At 44.8% G+C, this 17320-nt stretch overlaps 1 protein-coding gene across 3 annotated transcripts in view; it reads right to left on the reverse strand.

Annotated features, from left to right (window-relative positions):
- Window positions 1-14025: 14025 nt before the first annotated feature.
- LOC143961024 (LIM homeobox transcription factor 1-alpha-like) overlaps window positions 14026-17320 on the reverse strand; it is a 114766-nt gene continuing 111471 nt past the window's right edge. For all 3 annotated transcript variants that reach the window (XM_077470146.1, XM_077470147.1, XM_077470144.1), the window contains one exon: window positions 14026-14786. In XM_077470146.1, coding sequence (XP_077326272.1) covers window positions 14635-14786 — 152 coding nt within the window. In that variant the 3' untranslated portion in view covers window positions 14026-14634. The remainder of the gene's footprint in view (window positions 14787-17320) is intronic.

The following is a 17320-nucleotide window of genomic DNA, read 5'->3' on the forward strand; positions in this document are numbered from 1 at the left end:
TGTGTCCATGCACACATAGGCATTTAGAGACAGGGGCATGTAGGCAGGTGTATTACAGCCTCCCTGCACAGGTGGCGCTGTGATGGCTGTCACAATGCAGACAGGGTGGAGGACAGGAGGAGCTCTTGTTCCTCTGAGGCCTCCGTAGGTGTCATCAGGAGAGCAGCTGCCTGATTGGACACTGCTGCCCTGGATGATCTTGGTAGCCATCTTTAATGGAACAGTGCTAATAATTATCATTGTCCCACAGCAGTTGGCATGCATTTGGTCAGTGACATGAACCCGCTGGTCAGGGACAGCATGTCTAGCTTAGGGAAAGGCCCCAGTGGGGGAGGGACAGAATAGGGACTACATGCCTGTGTCTCCAGCAGGAGCTCTTCCAATCTTCAGGTGCCTTGTTGCCAGACCACCTTCCAGTCCCCTCCTTCGTTAGATGTTGCCGGGCATTGTAAGTGATGTAGAGTGTCCTCTGTAAAATTGAAACTGTGTCTGCAAGATTTTCTGTAAAGCTTGGCCGTGTTACACAGATCCTGTTACTGCATTGTCGGAACTTTCATGTTAATACACTTTATTGTAGACATGTGCACTGCAGAAAAAAGTGTTAATTTTTGTTTTGTTTTGCGGGTCTTCCGTTATGATTGCAATTTGTAAACTCGTAAATTTGTAAATTCGCAAATTCGAAAATCCGAAAATAAGAAAGAAAAAAAAAAAAACTAAATAATAATAACTATTAATTTATAAGTATTGGAATTTCCTTTCAAATTTGGCTGTTAGTGAATGTAACAAATACAAATTTATCCAATAGATCTCCATGTTATTAATTTCCCTATGTATTATCTTCGAACCATCATCCTTTCCAGACCACTTCCGACCCCGTGTCTGGTTCACCCTGGGTTTGGGGGGGGTCTCCAGAGTTGAGATGTGCAGCAGCCCATTCCTCCCCCCACCTTTTGCTGGGACGGGGCTTGGCCTCCTGCTCATTGGCGTCATGCTTCGACGCCGCAATTGACGTTGATTTAACGTCCTTATTCCATCCTTGGCCACGAACGAGATGGGGGGGGGGGGAGACCCAATGCTGATGGTTCCTCCACATGCAGATGGGAATCCCTCCCCACCTCTCTGTTGGGGATTAGCCAATCAGGCACGATGTTGACTGGGCCCCTCCCTGGGAATGTGAGTATATAGTGGCCTTGGTTCATTTAATTGATTCAATCACAGAGAAGCACACACTGATCCCACACACAGGTTATCCTCCTCACTGGGAGATCAGCCATCCTCTTTTGGTATGTTTTTTTTGGGGGGGTTTTTTTTTTTCGTTTTATTTCACTTACACTCCCTCATGTAGTCCCTTTGTGGGAACAAATAGACATTTTTGCCACATTACCTTTACACTCTTACACACTTAATTAATCCCTTTTTGACACATTTTTATAGGAACACTATGCACTTTCTGTGTACACATTGGATCATGCTGTGACCACTGTGTTGGGCTCCAGGCGCTGTTCTCCATCCTTGGAGGGTATCCCCATCTGAACCCCGGGGGAGACATCATGCCTCTTACCCCATCTTCCTTGGCGGATACCGGACCTGGCCTTGAGGTTGTGTAGTAAGTATCCTAATTTATCTCCACCTTGTTGGGATATAATTCCTCTGCCCTCCCTTATTCTAAGGGTATTATCATTAACCCCTGTTCATTTCCTTCCTAGTATATACTTCATAACGCTCCTGATGAATGAGTGTAATGCCAGGAAACATGTAGAGTGCCACTAGATGCCAATAGTTACCTGGTGAAAATTGAGAAATGCATCTGCAGTGTTGCGCGTCACTTGATCCTATTTTTTTGGCTGCTTGTTCACAGTAGCAGGTGCAGCATTGCCTTGGACCTTAAAGGAGCTATAAACCCTCATGTTTTATCACCTTAATGCATCCTATGCATTAAGGAGAAAAAACTTCTGTCACTGACTGGCCCCCCAGCCCCCCCCCCCGTTTTACTCACCTGAGTCCTGTATTCCCCCGCCGGAGACACGCTCTTCCCCTCTGCCCGTTGTTTTGGCTCTTGATTGGATAGATTGATAGCAGCACAGCCATTGGCTCCTCAATCAAATCCAATGCCACGGATGCCAGGGGGGGTGGGGCTGAGTCCTACATTCAGTGTCTGTGGACGCCAAATACTGAACTCGCAAGGTAACCTCCTGGGAGAGCGCTTCTCCTAGGGGGGTATACGATACAGGGAGGAGCTACCAGCACTGCAGCGCAGAAGTCGAGGATCAGGGCCACACTGTGCAAAACAAACTGCACCGTGGAAGTAAGTATGACATGTTTGTTATTTAAAAAAAAAAAAGAAAAAACAAAGCCTTACAATCACTTTAATACTCTCACATCAGAAGGAAAAAAAAATTGTTTCCGCCCGGTCTCGAACCGGGGACCTTTCGCGTGTTAGGCGAACGTGATAACCACTACACTACGGAAACTTGTGGTAAGGGCCAAAAAGTAAACTAATAAAATTTTAACACTACAATAAAGCTCAATACTTACAAATAATTCAAAACAATATCCTATTTAATATTACATAATAATATTTAATTTTTATTCAATTGTTTCCTACTGTGTTTTTCTACTTTCTTGTAACTTCCTCTGTGAGCCCTTGACCCTCTCCAGTGCATGTTAGTTGTGGTCAAATTTTCCAAAGCTATGAATTATCCAAAATAACGAATGCCGCATCTAAAGAAATGGCACGGAACTAATTAATATTAAATAATAATAATAAAAAGGTTTTATTATTATTATTGTTATTTATTATTAATAATTTGTTCCTTTCTATTCGTTTAGATAAAGCATTCATTTTGGATCATTCATAACTTCGGATACGTTTGTATTCGTCATGTTCAATAACAGCCAAATTTGAAAGGAAATTCCAATACCTATGATTTAATAGTTGTTATTATTAGTTTATTATTATTTCAGATTTTCGGGTTTTTGGCTTTCCGAATTTCCAAATTAGTGAAATTGCGAATTTACAAATTTTCCAAAAATGTTTCTAATATTCGGAAAAAATCGTTAAACGGGTTTTCGTGATGCGTGTAAATGTGTCTTAATGCACATCAACTCTAGGTGCATAAAGCGTTGAGCGTTAAGTCATTGCAATGGCCAGAATATGTTATTCTGGCTAATGAAATTAATTAATGCCCAAGCATACCTAAATACGTTACATGCAATTATAAGCCTTAAGTTTGGGAGAGATGAGCAAACGTCCGGTCTTCATGAGGTCTCCAATTGTGAAATATTTTTTTTTATACCTCAGTGTCCTTCACCTACTGTGGATAGGACAGCCAGTGAAAATAATAAACTTTTAGTCTCCCACGAAGGAGGAAGGTGAAAATAATATGCACTAGGACATCCACTAACAATTTCCATTTATTTAAAATGAAGTAATCTAAAGCACATAGGCATTGTAAATGAGAAGATGTCAGGGTTCTCTCTGACCTATGGTGTATGAATATTGAGAACTGCATCCGCAGTGTTGTGTGTCACCTGATCCTATTTTATTGGCTGCTTGCTCACAGTAAGCCTTCATGTACACCGGAACGTTTTTACAACGTCTCCTGAACGATTTCACTTGACAGATATTAACCCACATTTAAAAGATTACAGGTGCAGCATTGCCTTGGACCTTAAAGGGGCTGTAAACCCTCATGTCTTTTCGCCTTAATGGATCCTATGCATTAAGGTGAAAAAACTTCTCTCACTAACTGGCCCCAAAGCCCCCCCATTTTACTCACCTGAATCCTGTATTCCCCCGCTGGAGACACGCTCTTCTCCTCTGCCCATTGTCTCGGCTCTTGATTGGATAGATTGATAGCAGTGCAGCCATTGGCTCCCGCTGCTGTCAATCAAATCCAATGACGCGAGTGCCGGGGATTGTGGGCGAGTCCTACATTCAGTGTCTAAGATGCCAAATGCTGGACTCGGGAGCGCACCCACAAGGTAACCCCTCGGGAGAGGGCTTCTCCTAGGGGGTTATACGATATGGGGAGGAGTTACCAGCGCCGCTGGGGGACCCCAGAAGAGGAGCATAGGGGCCACACTGTGCAAAAGAAACTGAACAGTGGAGGTAAATATGACATGTTTGTTATTTAAAAAAAATAAAAAATTAAGCCTTACAATCACTTTAATACTCTCACATCAGAAGGAAAAAAAAAAGTTGTTTCCGCCCGGTCTCAAACCGGGGACCTTTCGCGTGTTAGGCGAACGTGATAACCACTACACTACGGAAACTTGTGATGAGGGCCAAGAAGTAAACTAATGGAATTTTAACACTACAATAAAGATCAATAATTACAAATAATACAAAATAATATCCTACTTAATGGCCCTGTAATCTATTTTTTTATTCAATTGTTTCCTACTGTGTTTTTCTACTTTCTGGTAATTTCCTCTGTGAGCCCTTGACCCTCTCCAGTGCATGTTAGTTGTGATCATGTGAACTGCTCTGTGCACACTATAAATCCCATAGTACATTCCAGAAGTGAACAAGAAAGGGTGGCTACATTCCTACATACAGTGGAACCATAGAGAATAAACGTAGCCATCCTCTAACAGGAAGTCAGATCACAGCAACAAGAAAAAATAACAAATTTGGAGATTTAGAGGAGGCTGAGAGCAATAAAATCTACTATTTTCAATTAAGAATACATCAGGGGTCTCCAAATTATTCAGTCTGGGAACCACATCATATATTTTATAAACATTTGCAAATTAGCAAATAAGTTTTACTTGGAGGTTCTTTGCAATCAGCATTCTATGATTCAGAAATAACTTCAGTTAAAGCAAAGAAATTCCAAATAAATGTGTGTCAGTCTGCTCCTTTCTCACCAGAGTCCTCTTTACAACAGAGTCCTCACCAGAATCCCCCCTTACATAAAGGTCCCCATCAGAGTCTAACCTTACATAGGAGCCCCCCTTACATCAGACCCCACATCAGAGGACCTTACAACAGGCTTCCCATCAGAGCCCCATTTACATCAGTGTTTCAGAGTACTAGAGATATTCACAAGATAAACACGTCCAAAGTACTTAACCTGTACCAGGTATTTATTAAAGCAGCGCTCCTATTAATGGTTAATATGACTGTCTGGCATATGTAAATCAACATATGCGAACAGAAAACAAACACATTGGAATGACAGGTGGTGATAAAGTGTTTGAAGAAGACACAGGTGGTTTTCCTAGTATTGATTGACATGTGCACCTTTCACCAGAATCCTCCAAGCTGTGTATCACACTGCCCTCTCGGGTTTAAACTCACCAGATAGTAGTAGTTTTCAAGCCTTAAAACTCCTTAGCCACTGCCACCCGCAATATGAACTGGATCAGAGCTCAGCTCTCTCATTCCTGCAGACTTGTTCAGTTGTCCCAACTCTCCCAGTCCTGCGGGTGGGGAATCTCTCCAACATGGAGACTTATCTCCTGAGTGGCTCTTCTCCCCTGGTTGGAGCATACTCCTATCTCCAAATAGGAGACTCATTAGAGCAGTGGTCATCAACCCTGTCCTCAGGGCCCACTAACAGGCCAAGTTTGCAAGATAACTGAAATACATCACAGGTGATATAATTTGCTGCTCAGTGATTGCAGTATTCTAGTCTGCATCCCCCAAGGTAATAGATAAAACCTGGCCTGTTAGTGCGCCCTGAGGACAGGGTTGATGACCACTGCATTAGGGTACCCCTTAAGCAGTCTAACAGAGTTTCCCTTTACATCAGGGTTCCCATCAGACCCCCCTTATATTAGGGTCCTCATCAGAGTCTTCCCTTACATTGGGGTCCCCATCATATTTCTCTACAGAATCTGCCCATACCCCAGACTAACAGCATGGCTGTAGAAGCGGGGCAGAAGTCAGGAGCATGGCTGTAGCTGCAGGGCAGGAATTGGGAGACAAAGCAATTTTTTCCTGGTATACATACTTGAACAAAAGTTTTTTTTTTTTTTTTTTTTTTTTTATTCAAAGTGTGGATCCTGTCTGCTATCTGCATCATAATCACTTCTGAAAGTTTTTTTCCAGACTCCAGGCAATCCTTGGAGACAGCCCACCCCTCCTCTAGCACACAGCAGGTGATTGACAGCCTCAGATGTGCACATTTCCCAGTGGGACTGTGTAAAAGGGGAGTTTGTCCTTTTCCTCCACTGAGGTCTCAGATTACACTCAGCTCTGTGCTGTGCAGTGTGTGACATCCAATGCCTGCCTCCTGTCAGCTGGGATATACCATGTGTTCTGTGTATTTGGAAAGCTGTGGAGGAGAGAGGGCTGCAGATAAACAGTCACTTCAGTAGGCTTACATAAGAGTTTATTAACACTTTAAGAAATGTCATTGTGCCTAAGCAGAACCCTGAAAAGTGTATGTTTTGTCTTGAATTCCACCTCAAAAATAGCAGTGCACATCCTGGCATGCGATGTTATAGCTCTGCTCTAACTTAGGCTGGGGAGGAAGCTCTATCTGAGGACCTGCAGCGCAAGGCTCTCCTTGACTCTACTTCATCCATTCTGTTGATCTGTGCCTCCTCCAACTTACCTACTGTTTGAAGTTTTCCTCACCAGCCATTTGTTTACCAATCATATGGGGAGCAACTCTGATAAGAGCAAGTAACCTCTATCAAGATGGTCAACTCCACACAGAGACACAATGTGGAACAAGACACGGTAAGTCAGTAATGGGGGAAAGATCATCCTATGGAGGTCACTGGTTACTAGTTTTTGTATATGGGAACAGCTTCTACAGATCAAGTCCTCTTTAAAATCATTTTGCTAGACAAATGAATTCACTATACAGTATGTTGTTGCTACATAAGTTTTTTTTTTTTTTTTTTATTTAATACTAATAAATATTCCTAGTTCATTCTGCAGCCAGCTATTGTTTTCTTGGGACAGCTCACCAGCAAAGTAATTTCTTGCTTATGAGATTCCCTCGATGCTGTTCCCATCCGATTTCCCCTATTACAGCTCATGGACTGATCATGTAATTATAGCAGGAACACCATCCAAGTCAACTCTTAGCCCTTGTACACACGGTCGGACATTCCGACAACAAAATCCATCAAATTTTGTCCGACGGATTTTGTCCGAAACTGGTGTTGCATACACACGGTCGGACAAAGTTGTCAGAAAATCCGATCATTCAGAACTTGATGACGTTATTTTGTTATGACGGATCTACGTTCAGGCTAGTAGCCAATAGCTTTGGTCTAGGAATTTGATCTGAGCATGCGTGGCACTTTGTCCGATCGGAATTCTCTACAATGTCCGATCGGCTCATGTTGTCGGAAAATTTTATAGCCCAGCTCTAAAACTTTGTCGGTTGGATATTCCGACGGAAACAGTCCGATGGAGCCCACACGGTCGGATTATCTGACAACACAGTCCGATCGGACATTTTCCATCAGAATGTCCAACCGTGTGTACAAGGTGCAAGAAGTGAGTCGAATCTATGTGTGGCTTCCAATACAAATAGCAGCAGTAAAAATTAGCAAACTTCTGAAAAGTTCAATCACTTGCATTTCAACCAAACTTCCAAAAGTGCAGTTGAAGTCAAAAGTTGTGTATTACAAAACAGCAAATGATGCAAAATTATAAAGAATGGTTTTGGAAGCTCTAGGCAGCCCTTTTCGATGGTATGATGGGGCATAAAACATCTCTAGCCACTTCTTTTAAAAATTCTACCATGAACACTAATGCCACGTACACACGATCAGACTATCCCGTGGACTTAGTCTGGTTGACAAACCGCCGAAAAGTCCACCGGACTTTCCGAACGAGCGGACCTGCCCACACACGGCAGGACTTTTCCGGCGGCTAGTCCGCCGGACTATGGCGGGAGTCCGCCAGTCTTTTGAAATGAATGGACTTGCCCACACACGGAGGAAAGTCTGTTCATTTTGAACGCATCTCCATGTAGCCGGGACTAGCGAAGGAAGTCAATGTTGCCACCTTCGGTGGAGAGATTGACACGTTACTGGCCCCGTCACCTGGTGTGGACTTACAGGGGAACCCCTATGCCTAAAAAACGGCATGGGGGTCCCCCTTAGGTCCATATCAAACCCTTATCTGAGCACGCTACCCGGCCGGTCAGGAAAAGTGGTGGGGACAAGTGAGCGCTCCACCTCCTGAGCCGTACCAGGCCGCGTGCCCTCAACATGGGGGGGTGCTTTGGAGAAAGGGGGGGCCGCGCGCCCCCCCCATCCCAAAGCACCTTGTCCCCATGTTGAGGAGGTCAAGGGCCTCTTCCCGACAACCCTGGCCGTTGGTTGTTGGGGTCTGCGGGCGGGGGGCTTATCGGAATCCGGGAGCCCCTTTAATAAGGGGGCCCCCAGATACTGGCCCCCCACCCTATGTGAATGAGTATGGGGGACAATGTACCCCTACCCATTCACCTGTGAAAAAAATGTAAATAAAACAGAACACACAAGGGTTTAAAATAATTTATTGCACAGCTCCAGGGGTCTTCTTCCGTCTTGGGGGGTCTTCTCGCCGGACTCCTCCGCTATCTTCTGCTAGCTCTTTTACTAGCGGAGGAGCCTGGCTTTCTTTTTCGCCACCATCTGGGGGTCTTCTTCCGACTTCGGGGGTCTTGTTCTCCTCTTTGGCTCTTCTTGCCGGGCCTCCGCTTTCTTCCTTTAGCTCTTTTACTAGCAGTGGCCCGGTCTTCTGTCGCTGCCGCCTCTTCTTCCGACTTCGGGGGTCTTGTCCCCCTCTTTGGTTCTTCTTGCCGGGCCTCCGCGCCTTCTTCCAGCTCTTTTACAAGCGGTGGCCCGGTCTTCTATCGCCGCCGCCTTCTCTTCTTCTTGTTCTTCTTCTTCTTCCTTGAGATGTTGACGCGCTCTCTGGCCGCAATGACAGGGACGCGGGGTGCGGCAACTTATATAGGGACATCGCCGGGTGATGTCCCCGCCCCTTATGATGTCACAGTCCCAGAGGATGCTTCCCCATTAAGTCCATACCAGGTGACGGGGCCAGCGACGTGTCAACATTGACTTCCTTCGCTAGTCCCGTCTATCTGGAGCCGCGTTCAAAATGAATGGACTTTCCTCCGTGTGCGGGAAAGTCCGTTCATTTCAAAAGTCCAGCAGACTAGCACACACATGGCCGGATTGTTTGTCGCACTCTGGTCCGCCGGATAGTTTGACTGTGTGTACGCAGCATTAGATATAAGGGTGGGACCTGCTAACACTGCAATGGTTGCCCAGGCAATGGCAAAAGCATATATAAGGCAGAAACAGCCTTTGGGCAATTTCTTAAGAAGCCTTTGGAAATCCAAATTGCCCAACATAGCATTGAACAGAGGAGTTTCTTGGTGCCTAAAAAATCTGGGGCACCCCTGGAAACCTAGACTAAAATGTTTAAGGGTTTGTAGTATACTACAATAAAAATTGCTGAGCCATGATTACCATGATTACCGTGGTCAGGTTACGTGCCTCCGTCAGACTGCTGCTCTGCTGTGGGAGTCTCTCGTCTCTCCCTTCTCTCCCTCCCTCTCTGCCTGTCAGCATGAGAGAGGCTCTCCTCTCCGCCGCTATTCAGCTGCAATATGCAGCAAACATACTGTATGTGTTTTAAAAAAAAAAATGAAAAGTCTAAATACCTTTTCCCACAACCCCATTGTGTGGTCACATGATAATGTGAATGCACAGTGGCGGTGTGAGAAAAGGTATTTAGCCTTTTCATTAAAAAAACACATACACCATCGCTAATGGCAGCCTACTTCCGAGAGGAAACATGTAAAGTCACATAGTGACTTTACAAACACTTTGACTAGAACTGCCAGGTTCTTTTAATTTTCTATCAAATAGGCTTCAAAAGAATTGTAAGGAGAAAATACAGTCAATGGCCGCCTTTAAGATGGATTACTAAAACTGAGCATACTTGGGATGATGGCAACTATTGCAGAGGACACTTGGGACACTCAGGAGAAGTTCTGGGGCACGTGCTTTGGGTGTCAGTGTCTAACAACACCTCTGAAACTGACATTTGGATTCATAAAATTAATTCCAAATATAAAATCTAAACAACCACTGTAAGCACCAGATAAGACTCATAAAATTATGTTTACTCAGATTTTTAAAATGAATGTAAGTAGTCAGAGGAGGAATATTTTTTTTTTTTCAGGAGAACAAGCATCATGGTGTACTCAGTGTACACAGGCTTTAGAAATACTATATGGATGACGTATCTTAAAGAACTGCCTTAAAGTGGTTGTAAAGGCTGAAGTTTTTTACCTTTATGCATTTTATGCATGAAGGTAAAAAGCCTTTAGTGTCCAGCTGCCCCTCAGCCCGTCCTCATACTTACCTAAGCCCATTCCTGATCCAGCGATGTGCATGAGAGCCAAGGCTCTCCCTAATCTATCCCTCCTTATTGGCTGAGATACAGCAGCAGGAGTCTTGTCGAGCGGGGAGCAGGGCTGAGCCCCACTACTCTGTCTTATGGATTCTCTGGAGCGAGCATGCACAAGTGCCCCCGATAGCAAATCATACTCGGCAAGGTGGAGGGGCCCAGAGTGTCAACGGGGGACCCTAGAAGAGGAGGATCTGGACTGTTCTTTTCAAAACCACTGCACAGAGCTGGTAAGTGTGACATGTTTGTTATTGTTATTATTTTTTTTTTCTTTTACAATCACTTTAAATAAAATACTTGTCCTCACCTTTTTTCCATTCCTTCATTAAACCTCAGTGATGCTGATCACCTGCACCTCCTACAACCACTCTGCCTGTCCATATGCTATCCAGTGATGGCTCCATGGCATTTTGCATGGTGAGTTACCTCATGGTGACAAGAGTGGACTATGCTTGTGTAATGTGTACTAAAACAGCCACTTGTAGTCTTCACCGAAAGTCTGTATAACTGGGTAACCAGACAGGAATGCAACTTGAAAATAGGGACAGAGCAGGGTTCGAGTACTGTAGGAACACATGAGAACGTCTTTATTGTACCTTTTAAACAGCAGGAATAATAATTTCCTTTGCACTGTGGCTGCCAATCCTGGAAGGCTCAGGTGCAGAGTCCTCCCCTCCCTCCTCTTGCGTAAAAAATGATGTCCCTCTCAGTTATGGAGTGTAGTGTGTGTAGTACTGCAACAAGGGTTAATAGATCATTGGGCACTCGCCGAGCTTAAGATGTTCACCCCTGAAATGTCAGGCTCGTACTGAATGACATGGTTCTTTACCGCCAGACAGCATTGAACACAGCGGGAGCGATACCCGTAGTCCCACCACAACACTCCTGGTGTGTTTAATGCTGCCTGGGCTGGCGGTATAGAACCATGTCAGTCAGTCCGAGCCCAACATTCCAGAAGTAAATAGTGTGAGCTCAGTGAGTGCCCAATGGTCTATTAACCCTTGCTGCACTACTAACTACACACACTACACTCTGCCACTGAGAGGAACATCATTGAGGCTGCATTGATGGGCACAGTGAGGCTGCATTGATGGGCACAGTGAGGCTGCATTGATGGGCACAGTGAGGCTGCATTGATGGGCACAGTGAGGCTGCAATGATGGGCACAGTGAGGCTGCAATGATGGGCACAGTGAGGCTGCATTAATGGCCACGGCGAGGCTGCAATTATGGGCACGGCGGGGCTGCATTGATGGTCATAGTGAGGCTGCATTGGTGGGCACAGTAAGGCTGCATTGGTGGGCACAGTAAGGCTGAATTGATGGGCACAGTGAGGCTGCAATGATGAGCACAGTGAGGCTGCAATGATGGGCAAAAGTGAGGCTGCAATGATGGGCAAAAGTGAGGCAGCAATGATGGGCACAGTCAGTGAAACTGCATTGATGGGCACAGTGAGTCTGCATTATAATGGGCACAGTGGGTCTGCATTAATGGGCACAGTGGGTCTGCATTAATGGGCACAGTGAGGCTACAGTTATGAGCACAGTGAGGCTGCAATGATGGGCACAGTGAAGCTGCAATGATGGGCACAGTGAGGCTGCAATGATGGGCACAGTCAGTGAAGCTGCATTAATTAGCACAGTGAGGCTGCAGTGATGGGCACAGTGACTCTGCATTGAACCATTATCACAAATGGTGGTGTTTTTTTGTTAGTATAGCATACAGGTTAAATTATTTTGTTACATCTGTTCTATATTTATTTGTTTAATGCATGTGAATTTTGGAGGTGTACCCATAAACTGTCACTTTACAATAAATGTTGCACTTTATTTGTTAAAAAAAGTCGTACGTATATTATATATTTTTTCCCACATACAGTGGTGTGAAAAAGTGTTTGCCCCCTTCCTCATTTCCTGTTCCTTTGCATGTTTGTCACACTTAAGTGTTTCGGAACATCAAACCAATTTAAACAATAGTCAAGGACAACACAAGTAAACACAAAATGCAATTTGTAAATGAAGGTGTTTATTATTAAAGGTGAAAAAAAATCAAAACCATCATGGCCCTGTGTGAAAAAGTGATTGCCCCCCTTGTTAAAACATACTATAACTGTGGTTGTCCACACCTGAGTTCAATTTCTCTAGCCACACCCAGGCCTGATTATTGCCACACCTGTTCACAATCAAGGCATCACTTAAATAGGAGCTGCTTGACACAGTAAGGTCCACCAGAAGATCCTTAAAAGCTACACATCATGCCGAGACCCAAAGAAATTCAGGAACAATTGAGAAAGAAAGTAATTGAGATCTATCAGTCTGGAAAGGGTTATAAAGCCATTTCCAAAGCTTTGGGAATCCAGCGAACCACAGTGAGAGCCATTATCCACAAATGGCGAAGACATGGAACAGTGGTGAACCTTCCCAGGAGTGGCCGGCCGCCCAAAATTACCCCAAGAGCGCAGCGACGACTCATCCAAGAGGTCACAAAAGACCCCACAACAACATCCAAGGAACTGCAGGCCTCACTTGCCTCAGTTAAGGTCAGCGTTCATGCCTCCACCATCAGGAAAAGACTGGGCAAAAATGGCCTGCATGGCAGAGTTCCAAGGAGAAAACCACTGCTGAGCAAAAAGAACATCAAAGCTCGTCTCAATTTCTCCACAACACATCTTAATGATCCCCAAGACTTTTGGGACAACATTCTGTGGACCGATGAGACAAAAGTGGAACTCTTTGGAAGGTGTGTGTCCAAGTATATCTGGCGTAGAAGGAACACTGCATTTCATAAAAAGAACATTATACCAACAGTAAAATATGGTGGTGGTAGTGTGATGGTCTGGGGCTGTTTTGCTGCTTCAGGACCTGGAAGACTTGCCGTGATAAAAGGAACTATGAATTCTGCTGTCTACCAAGAGATCCTGAAGGAGAATGTCCGACCATCTGTTCGTGTACTCAAGCTGAAACGAACTTGGGTTCTGCAGCAGGACAATGATCCTAAACACACCAGCAAGTCCACCACCGAATGGCTGAAGAAAAACAAAATGAAGACTTTGGAGTGGCCTACCCAAAGTCCTGACCTGAATCCTATTGAGATGTTGTGGTATGACCTTAAAAAGGACGTTCATGCTCGAAAACCCTCTAATGTAACTGAATTAGGACAATTCTGCAAAGATGAGTGGGCCAAAATTCCTCCAGGACGCTGTAAAAGCCTCATTGCACGTTATCGCAAACGCTTGGTTGCAGTTGTTGCTGCTAAGGGTGGCCCAACCAGTTATTAGGTTTAGGGGGAAATCACTTTTTCACACAGGGCCATGATGGTTTGGATTTTTTTTCACCTTTAATAATAAACACCTTCATTTACAAATTGCATTTTGTGTTTACTTGTGTTGTCCTTGACTATTGTTTAAATTGGTTTGATGTTCCGAAACACTTAAGTGTGACAAACATGCAAAGGAACAGGAAATGAGGAAGGGGGCAAACACCTTTTCACACCACTGTACTTTTTTTTTTAGGTGGGGGGGGGGGGGGAGAGGGGTAGGTAATCTTGCTTGAGTTTCCACACTTTTTTCCCCAGGACTTGACCCCTGCGACAGAGCATTGTCATCATATAACAAGAAGTACCTGAACAAGGATCTTTGTGACTGGATCATCAAGTAAATAATTTTAATGAAAACTGCAGATTTAAAAATGTTAAAGCTTACGTTTTCAAATTACTTTAACATTGCTACAGCTGAGATTTTAGTGGTTGGGTTTACATCAACTTCAAGATAAATATGAGATCAGTTCGTGCTTTTTCAATTAATTCATTGTGAACGCATGGTAAGGTAGGATTATGGAAAATGAATCTCAAATACATCACCAAAGCCCCTGCACACTGGCTGCAGGCTTGGCAAGGCTCAAGCAATGTTGTCCACTACTCCACATTTAGGATTCTGGGGGCTCCACACATTATTCCTTTACTTTTTTTAGATCAACAGAAGCTTCAGCAACCACAAGAATATGTATAAAGGCTTCCAATTTTCTTTATCCATGGCTACATCACAGGTGCAAGTTCAACATGGTGATGTCATTGCTCTGTGCAGTGAATTTATCTTTGCACCATGCAATATAGGTACAATATGTTCTTGGACTAAATAGAAATTATTACTAAACCTAAAACAGACAAATCTATTTATAGTATAGTTCATGTTTCAAATGTGAAAATATTTTTCCAGTACACCATCTGAAGCATCCACAAATCACGTCATTTATCATGTCAGGAGGCAAAATAGGAGCTTTGCATGGAGTAGAGGCGGTCAATGGGTCCAATGCGGGTTTGTATGTTGGTGCTTTCCGAAGATGTCAGCAAAGATCCTCCAAGATAATTCAAACCTTCACTGTCCATGTCGTGGAAAACACTATCTGTGTCTGTTGGAATAAAGCAATTCACTTAGTTAGAAGACTGTATGTACATTCTGATGGCTAGTTCAATATGGTCCATATCATCATTCTTTGGTAACATTACCATTATTTATAGTAGGAACCCTGTGTCAGAAACTGGATCACCTGCTGATGGCACTGTAGTTCCTGGACCTGAAGGGTGTAGTCCCAGTGTCTGTCCACCAGTAGGTGCCTCCCAGGAGCCAACAGATGCGAGTAATTAGTCTTCACCTGATGCTGGTAGGATATAAAGTCTTTCCTCTACTATTCCATAATGCCTCAGTGTTTTACCTGCTCATCCCATGTACCTTGCTCCCTATGACCTGTGGTTCGGTTCCTGACTCTGTTCCTGATACTGCTCCTGCTGCCGCCTGCTCGTACCTGCTTTTGTGCACCTTCTCCTCATTTTGGCTTATCCCTTGCTCATCAGCCTGAGCCTGCTCTACCCTATTTAACCTGCCATCTGTACATGGTCTAGTTTCGTTAGTTTACTTAGGTTCCTTAGTTGTTCTTACTTCCACTGATTAGATACACTTTATTTGGGTTTTGTATCCTTTGGTGTATTGAATGTTTGTATTTATTGTGATTTTTTAAATCTGTGTTATTTTCTTAAAAAACATTTACTTTTATTTAGTGTCTGGTAATCTTTGTGCAGATCCATACATATCTGGTTGCGCCTGTTTTACAGGATACAGCATTTGGTTTCTTGACACCCTGCCTTAAACAATGGTGCCCCTAGTTCATTTCTGTCTACTTGAAACCGTTAGACCCCTTTTACACCAGCAGACTGATCGGGTCTGCCTGTCTGTTTTTCATCGGATCACCCATTGTTCTCTATGGGACAGCGGATGTCAGCAGACATGTGTCCTCTGTCACCCGCCAGCATCTGATCTGGTCCGATAAAAACAGATGAATGGGCACACGTTTGCCATCTGTCCAGCGGAACAGATCGAATATCAGTCAGATGGAAATGGACATGCGGTCCATTTCCATGTGACCACCCCCTAGAGAACAGCGGACACAGGCCTGTCATCTGCCTGCTCAGAGGGGATCAATGGAAAGATTCCCTGTTGAGCAGGCAGATCTGCTTGGACAAATTCAGCTGTAGTTAGCCTAAGCTTATGCAAAAGTGCAAATTAACAGGTTAATCATTGCTTCTTGCCACTGCTGTTTAGTAGAAAGAATTGATAGCTTAGGTTATACATTTTTATACTAGCAGCCAAATTTTGATCAGTGTGATTTCTGTCCCTGGTTGACAGAAATACATTTTTGGATTGCCTTCTGTCAAAAGAATATGTCTGCAGCCAATCAGGGTGCTGCTTCACAATACAATGTCAAGCAGGGGGGATTTCTCCGTTCACCTTGCTTTTGTGGATGGAGGAATCTAAAACTAACTGTTTGGGCAGCTGTATAAATGTTGGTGATGCTTCCCGTTGTGGGGATATACCGTATATGATATAGGGGGTTGTGCCAGGGGTTAGTTGGTCATGGTAGTTGACAGGACCATACAGCTGTAGATGTAGTAATGCACAAAAGTGTGGTAAACCCTTGGCAAGATCCTAAAAATGGGACTAAGGTAAAACCAAACTACTATTGAGTGGAAACTTACGCAACTTAAAGGTATGAACACAACAGCACAGCCCGAGAAAGGGTACTTAATGGCAGGGGTGTAACTAGAAATCATGAAAGCCCCCTAACCCCCCTTTTTTTTAAAGGGGTGTTGAGGGGGTTGCATCAGTGGCAGTGGTGGTGTTGGGTGGGGTGGCAGCGGCGGTGTTGAGGGGGGGTGGCAGCAGCAGGGTTGAGGGGTAGCAGCGGGAGTGTTGAGGGGGTAGCAGCCGCGGTGTTGAGGGAGGTGGCAGCCGCGGTGTTGGGTGCAGAGGCGGTGTTGAGGAGGGGTGGTAGCGGTAGTGTTAAGGGGGGTGGCAGCAATAGTGTTGGGGGGTAGCAGTGCCGGTGTTGAGGGGGGTGGCAGTGGCGGTGGTGTTGAGTGGGGTGGCAGTGGTGGTGGTGTTGAAGGGGATGGCAGTGGTGGTGTTGAGGGGGGTGGCACCGATGGTGGTGGGGGGGATGGGATCAGTAAGAGGCAGAGGTGGTGGAGGTTGGGATCGATTGCACTGGCAATTTGTCATTTACTTAGGTCAAGCAATCAATTCCTCCTCAGAATTCTGACACACAGTGCCTCCAGCCCATGGAGGGCCTTTGCCTCATGGGGACTCCTGGCAGAGAGAGCTCCTCCCCCAGTACTTGACTGGTGTCAGCTGGTCTGCTGACTTTCTTTTTCAGTGACCGCCTCCCTACATTCTCTCTGGATAGGTGGGGGGGTCCGCAGTCTCAGCTCTGCCTTCTCTCCCCTCAGCTCTGTCAGTCCCCCCCCCTGCGCCGGAGCGGGGGGGGGGGGATGGGCCCCCCTTGAAGTTGCAAGTGTGACTGCTGTGACCCTGATAATTCCATCACTGCATAATGGGAAAGCCTCATACACACTATCAGATTTTATGCTGATTTTTGTCTTCAGATTTACC

This window comes from Lithobates pipiens, unplaced genomic scaffold, assembly GCF_037356315.1.
Source record: "Lithobates pipiens isolate NorthernLeopardFrog02 unplaced genomic scaffold, aLitPip1_a1.2 Scaffold_8, whole genome shotgun sequence".
Taxonomy (NCBI): domain Eukaryota; kingdom Metazoa; phylum Chordata; class Amphibia; order Anura; family Ranidae; genus Lithobates; species Lithobates pipiens.